General features: G+C 40.6%; 1 protein-coding gene across 2 annotated transcripts in view; it reads left to right on the top strand.

Moving 5' to 3' along the window:
- GLB1L (galactosidase beta 1 like) overlaps positions 1 to 7,827 on the top strand; it is a 194,939-nt gene extending 187,112 nt beyond the window's left edge. For both annotated transcript variants that reach the window (XM_030208753.1, XM_030208752.1), the window contains exon 19: positions 6,352 to 7,827. In XM_030208753.1, the coding sequence (XP_030064613.1) occupies positions 6,352 to 6,561 (210 nt within the window). In that variant the 3' untranslated portion in view covers positions 6,562 to 7,827. The remainder of the gene's footprint in view (positions 1 to 6,351) is intronic.

The following is a 7,827-nucleotide window of genomic DNA, read 5'->3' on the forward strand; positions in this document are numbered from 1 at the left end:
CAAAGGAAGCTGAAACAAACAAGACTGAGATTGCAGTAGGCGCTGGTACAGTTTACTTAATTTGTTGGAAAGATATTTTGGATCACCCATGCAAAAGGCCTTGTAAACCAGGCACAGCAGCTTCTGGCAGAAACTAGCAACCAATGCAATTCAAACGGCATTGAAGATGAAGGTGACAGAATGCTGAATCATTTCTGGGCACACTTCCTTGATAAAGCTTTGGGTGAAATGGGTCCCTGTCAGGAGTACAAGATAAGTGTACCATATGCCTGGAATAGACTTCCTGAGCCGGTACGTCAAGTTCCATCTCTGGCCGTCTTCAAATCTAAGCTAAAAGCCCACCTTTTTGATGCTGTTTTTAACTCCTAACCCTTATTCACTTTGTTCAGAACCCTTATTTTATCATCCTCACTTTAATATTCCCTTATCTTTTGTCTGTCCTATTTAGATTGTAAGCTCTGTCGAGCAGGGACTGTCTGTTCATGTTCAAGTGTACAGCGCTGCATAATGATAAGTAGTAATAGTAAGTGTGCTTGAAGTTCTGATCTTATGAAAGATTTAGGTCTTTTTACCACCATCCCAATAATCATACATATCCCGGGAAAAGATTGGAATGATAAAAGACCAAGGCCACATATGAGAAAAGTAATTTATTAACTTACCAATAGAGTATACAGAATTAAAATAAATTTTCTCATAGGAGTACAGTTCTGCTTATACAAAAGTATTGGCTGAGAACTGTCTAACATTTACTAATCATGCTGCTACTTTTTTTCTTTTTGTTACATTTGTACCCCATGCTTTCCCACTCATGGCAGGCTCAATGCGGCTTACAGGTACTTATTTGTACCTGGGGCAATGGAGGGTTAAGTGACTTGCTCAGAGTCACAAGGAGCTGCCTGTGCCTGAAGTGGGAATTGAACTCAGTTCCCCAGGACCAAAGTCCACCACCCTAACCACTAGGCCACTCCTCCACTCCACTTATATACTGTTTCTACACAAAGCCTTTTCATAAGAGATTACGTCATTCTCTTCACTCATCATCTTTTTCTCTTGTGTTCTACAGCCAGAAACTCCCTGCTACGTTGTCTATTACCTCATGTTCTATTTCCTGAACTCCCGTGCACATACCATTCTAACTACAGTCTGGTCTGTTAGTTTGGTCAGCCTTCACCTTTAACAACATCCCTTGATCCATAACCGTGCTGCTATTTCTTCACCTTGCATATTTGTTTACTGCCTTTTTAAAGAAATTCACTCAAGGAGTACAGCAAGAATAAGTCAAAGCAAGAAACAATTACAGCACTAAACATATTCAAACAACTATACAAAGTATGGCATAGCATGCTACATTATGTCAACACAATACACAATAAAACATTTTAATAGACAGCATAGGGCGTAAGCAAAGAAGGAAAATATAGATAGATAAGATAGATAAACAGGAGTAAGAAAATAAGGGACTAGTTTAAAGAAAGTTGCAAACAAAGTCAGAAAGGTGCATGAACGTTAGCTAGGGTAGGATTGGATACACATGTCCTGCTATAGTATGTGCAGCTGGTGTCATTTACTTCTTCCGTTAAAGGCCTGGTTAAAGAGCCAAGCTTGCACCTGCTTCCTGAAGTAGATATAGTCTTGTGTTAAGCGAAGCCTTTCAGGGACTGCATTCCAGAGCGTGGGGGCTACTAAGGAGAAGGCTCGTTTGCGGGTATCTTAAAATCTTAGGGGACTTTAGTTTACATATTCCTACTCCACTAGTAACTTAATTAAGAAATCACCAATAATAATCTGCAGGCAGCAGTCCAGCAATCACGTGTTTGATTGTTTCTGAAGTCGCAAGTGTGCACTCCATAGCAGACTAGGCACACTTGAGGCAGAGAAATTTATAGAGGCAGCCTACAGGGATACAGTAGAGAAGTCCCACCCCAGTCTGGCAACCTCTGTGCTGCCGTGTAGAAGAAAGGTCTCCTGAAGGGAGAGCATCACTGTGGAGAGGCAGGAAGTGATCCTGAAGCCAAGACCTGCCTCCAGGGGATGCAATATACTCTTGCACCGAGGATGTGTCTCCAGGAGCTTCTACCCAGGAGGGAAGGGTTAGGATACCAGTTGAAGTTGGAAATCTGATCATCAAGCATATAGATAGCTGGGTGGCTGGTGGAACTGAGGACTGCTTGGTCACTTGCCTGCCTGGTGTGAAGGTGGCAGACCTCATGCATCACCAAGATTCTAGACAGTACTGGGGAGGAGCTTGCAATGTCATAGGAAAATGTGGGCGGGAAGTTCTGGAAGCCAAATTTAGGCTCTTAGGTAGGAAAACTCAAACCCAGAACCTCCAGGTTAACATTTTCAGAAATGCTCCCTGCCACACACAGGACCCAAGAGGACAGGCTAGGGTCGTAAAATTGCTAGATGAAATTAATGACTGCCTCTTGGAGCAACTGGTCCAGGAACCAACAGGAGCTATTTTGGATCTAATCTTTAGTGGAATGTTGGGTATAGTACAAGAAGCAAACATCCAAGTGTACTCAAAGAACTCAAGCATGAAATTGCTGATCTGCTGTTAGTAATAAGTAACCTGTCATTAAAATCATCCATAGTACCTGAAGGCTGGAGGGTGGCTAATGTGATGCCGATTTTTAAAAAGGTTCTAGGAACTATGCTTGATGCACTATACAACTACTAAAAGATGTTATAATAAAGTGACCATGTATAAAAGGAAGCTTTTTGGCCAATGATGATTGTAAGTCTTGGTGGTGACTAAGGTTGTGTGAAAGCATTGAAGCAACACTGGCAATTTAGGAGGCCCTTTTCCTCCATTTTGTAACATAACAAACATGGCGTTCATCTAACCTATATTTTCACATAAGGTTATGGAGTGTTCTTTTAATTTGTCAGGGACATTATCACTCAGGAGAGACAGATTAACCAAATAAGCCACGAACAGTAAAAATTCTTTGCTACATTGAATTACAAGTGGAAAAGGAATCAAATCAAGCACTATTTCTGAAGAGTGCAAACTTTGAAGATGTTTAGCAACCATCATATCTGTGACTGCTTAAAATTGAGACCAATGCTCCCTAGACAGGCCAGAATGAGTGTCTGCCTCAATCATTGCATCTCTATGCATCCCCTTGTGGAAATATGAGCTTGAAGGAGATGTCAGAATGTGAACGATTTTGGCCTCAGCCAATCGGTTATTGATATAATTCTACTTTTTACTTCATAGAATCCCTGAATAAAACTTATTCAGGGCTCTGCATTTGCCTCTTAAGCTCCCGAGATGGATTTTTACGCCTTTTGCGTTCTGATGCAATTAGCCCCTCAAGAGATACCATTTGTTTCTGGGAACAGAAGAACTTACAACTTCAGCAGCATCTTTTAAAAATTCAAACCATCTGTCATGTCATTTATACAATTCAAAATTCAATAACATGGGCAATTAAGGAACTATAACATCATTTAAATCTATTTCAGATAGATGCTTTTTTTTTTAAACCAACTTTCTTGCTCTTCTTTCCTTTTATAGCAACACTGTGCACATTTGCCTCAGTTTTGAAAAAAGAAATGGATGAAATAATGTTCAGACCAGGTCATATAGCATATGTAGTCGAAATCCAACTGGAAAATAAAGCTTGGGACACAAAAACCAAATCTAAAATATTTCCTTGCTGATGTATAGAATTAGCCATTTGACCAAAACCAAGGTTGTCCATAAATAACATTTGCAAGGTATTTTTCTTAGGACCAAGAGGTCTATTAAAATTCCCTAAAACCAATAACTTCTCATAATTCAAAGAAACTCAGTCAATGAATACACATTTTCAGCTAATATATCTAGTGGACAGTAAGTGCACCAAATTAATGTAAATTCCAGAAAGCATTTTAGACTCATTGAATAAATATTCAGTAGGTGAAAGATCTTTTAGCAAGACCTGTGAAAACCTGGAAAGACAACGGTAGACAAAAGCTACCCCATCACTTCTTTATTACTTTAATTATTGTGTAAACTGTTCAGTTTTTTTAATTACTTTTATTAATATTGCAAACCGCATCGATGGCTGCGTTTCAAATAAATAAAAGCGTCTATGTTTATTAATACACTCATACCCCTCAGCACATTGTGTGAGCGATACACCATCCAGGTCTCAGTAATACATAAATCTGGCCCTTGTTAAGCAATGCAGTCGCATAGTACACATTTCCTTTTACTTACTGCCTGCATATTAATCAGCCCACTTTAAGAGAGAATGGGGAAGAAATCAAGGAAGGGGTCCAGCTTATTCCTGACAACCTGGATCTGTCTTTAGTACAGACATCCCCACAGAGAATAGTGCAGTTTTGTGGTCTCTTCTCCCTGCTCCTGTTTGCTCTGTGGACTTCCACCAGTAGGGGATGTCAGTGAGCAGGTCCTTACCTGCAGCTTCCTTTTGAAGTCAGAATCACATGGGGATCACTGAGTCTCTTAAGAGAAGATGCCACAGTGTGTTTGATTTCTACTACTCTTTACTCTTTTCTATAACACTATTAGATACATGTCAAGTGCCTTTGATATGGTAGATCACGGTATCCTATTACACATTCTCGAATATTTTGGCATCGGAGGCAATGTCCTAAACTGGTTCAAGGGGTTCTTAACCTTACGCTCATATCAAGTCACATCAAACTCAACTACGTCAGCTGCATGGACACCTGATTGTGGAGTACCGCAAGGATCCCCCCTCTCTCCAACTATTTTCAATCTAATGATGACCCCCCTGGCAAAACTTCTAACAAACCAGAACCTTAACCCGTACATATATGCCGATGATGTAACGATATACATTCCATTCAAAAAAGACATTAGTGAAATCTCTAACGAAATCAACCAAAGTCTACACATCATGAACACCTGGGCAGATGCATTCCGGCTGAAACTGAACACAGAAAAAACTCAATGCCTCATACTGACCTCCCAATACAACATGAATAAGTTTACTGCCATTAACACACCTAAAATAAATCTGCCAATCTCAGAAACATTAAAAATCCTTGGAGTCACTATTGACCGCCACCTAACACTCGAGACTCATGCGAACAACACAACAAAACAAAATGTTCTACTCCATGTGGAAACTGAAAAGAATTAGACCATTCTTTCCAAGATATGTCTTCCGCAGTCTAGTGCAATCACTCGTACTCAGTCACTTGGATTATTGCAACTCATTATATGCAGGATGCAAGGAACAAATACTGAGGAAACTTCAAACAGCCCAGAATACAGCAGCCAGACTCATCTTCGGAAAACCAAAATACGAAAGTGCAAAACCCCTACAGGAGAAACTACACTGGCTACCACTCAAGGAACGCATCACTTTCAAAGTATGCACTTTAGTCCATAAAATCATTCACGGGGAAGCCCCTGCATACATGTCTGATTTAATAGACCTACCACCCAGAAACGCAAAAAGATCCACCCGAACCTTCCTCAATCTCCACTTCCCCAAGTGCAAAGGAATAAAATACAAAGCAATGCACGGATCGACCTTCGCATACAAGAGCACACAAGTCTGGAATACACCACCACGCAATCTGAAAACGATCTATAAACTGACCGAATTCCGCAAACTACTGAAAACCTATCTGTTTGAGAAAATCCACGGCAAGAATCAAAACACATGAAGTCCATACAAACCAATAGATACGCACCAAAACACTCCACCCTGAAGTCTCTTCTCCCGTATCCTCACCACCCTTAAAACCCTACCCAAAAATAAGAATGTTAAACCTTGATGTTACCTCGATATTATTTGTCCCCCTCTCGACTCACCATTGTTATCTTCTGATGTTCTATTCCCAAATGATATCCTGTATTTACTCTGTTTCTATAACTCATCACAATGTAATCCATAATCGTACTGTAACCAATTGTACTTCCATCATTCTCAAAGTATTGTAAGCCACACTGAGCCCGCAAATATGGGAAAATGTGGGATACAAATGCGAATAAATAAATAAATAAAATAAATAGCAAAAATAGAAGGAAATGGGCAGAACAGCAAGCCACAGATGACTGATTCCTCTTGATGGTGGGAGGGAAGCTGGTGCTAGTGTGGAGGGGAGGGAACATGATGCAAATGCCAGAGAGGGGGAGGGATTGTAGGGAAGATGGTGCTGATGCCAGAGTGCGTGGGAGAGATGATATTGATGTCAAGAGGTGAGGGAGGGAAGTGTAGGTGGTGATGCTGGCAGGTGGATAAGTAGAGACGGAAGGTGACGGTATGCCATATCAAAGTAAACATAGTAGTGGCTAGGCCATGCAATAAAAATGATTGGCTGTTCCAATAATGTTTTACTACTCTTCTGTATTTACAGGGTCAGCTGTGGATTAATGGTTTTAACCTTGGGCGTTACTGGTCCTCCAGGGGTCCCCAGAAGACACTGTTTGTACCAGGAACAATCCTTGACGCTATATTGCCTAATAACATCACCATCCTAGAGCTCCAAGGGGCCCCCAAAGAAACCTATGGACTCTTTCTTGAGCGACCTATCTTAAATGACACTGTCCAAGAGGACCGAGGATAAAGAGATATGTGAATAAACAAATATGGAAGAAATAATCATGGTGATGAGCATGGAAATATAAGAGATTCATAACAGAGAAAACGAGTCCTTCTATTGTAACCCCCACAACACAGCAAGTGAGAACCTTCTATATAACCCCTCCTGTAGAGAGCAAGAATACTTCTATTGTAACCTTTGGGTCGACTGCAGTGTTTCAGGAGAAAAGGAACATTGAAATATCCCCAAGAAACTCCTCTTTGTGCATGTCATCCTGGGGTTCTTTCAGTGCTTTGCTTGCCCCTTCCTTCGAGGGTAGGATTTTAGGATGGTCTTAATTATTTTCTTTCAAGTGGAAGAGTACCTCTCTTGGCTTAACTCCCACCATCTTGAAACATCCTAAAATCAGCTTTTTTTTTTTTTTATGGCTAAGAATGGCCATCTGCTTGTTGTTTTAACTGGAGTTGGGCAAATTGTAGTGCCAGGTGACACTATTGCCTAAGATCATACTGTCTTGTTTTTTGTTTAACTTTCAGGGGTAGATTGTCATAGCCATTGAAATGAGTTAGGTAGGAAACCACATCTTTGCCCGACGGTGTTAAATTACAGATGCTCCCATTTTTGTGTCTCTTCCTCAAGGGTACTGACTGCTGAAACATCTGATACTACTTCCTAGGTCTGATCTTGGTGCTGTAGATAGACTATAAGCAACATGCTATTAGATATATGCAATGCTATACAGTTACACAGAAGAGGAAGTCCTGTTCTACGGGGCTTATGGTCTACTCAAGTCACACGTGCAAAGCAAACAAGAGCCAAAAGAAATGTATTTGTTAGAGAAAACTAGTTAAAATCAACAAGGCTAACAGGGATGGCAGAGGTGATACTTAAAAACAGCCTCATTACGCGAGGTTTTAGACTGGATTTCAATAAGGTCAGAGAAAGTACTATGACAAACTTAATTCATTCCAGAGGTCTGTTTCAGACATACAGTGCCCCAAGATGGAAAGTGCAAAGTGAGGAGAGGAGCATTGATAAGAGCAACCTCCCAATGAATGCTATACATGAGGAAGTATGTAGGGAAACAGAGCAGAGCTCTGGATTTACACAAAAGGATTTCTGGGAAAGAAGCAGGCAAAAACTCCTTGTTGGCTCTGCTCTGTTCTCTGAGGCTTTGTTACATGAAGCTCAATGCCGTGAAGTATAACCCTGGCACATGAAATCACCTGAAGTCTCTATTAATTTTATGAAGTCTCTTTTATTGAATAAATCACAGATAATTTACTCACA

The sequence above is a fragment of the Microcaecilia unicolor genome, chromosome 7 (assembly GCF_901765095.1).
Source record: "Microcaecilia unicolor chromosome 7, aMicUni1.1, whole genome shotgun sequence".
Classification (NCBI taxonomy): domain Eukaryota; kingdom Metazoa; phylum Chordata; class Amphibia; order Gymnophiona; family Siphonopidae; genus Microcaecilia; species Microcaecilia unicolor.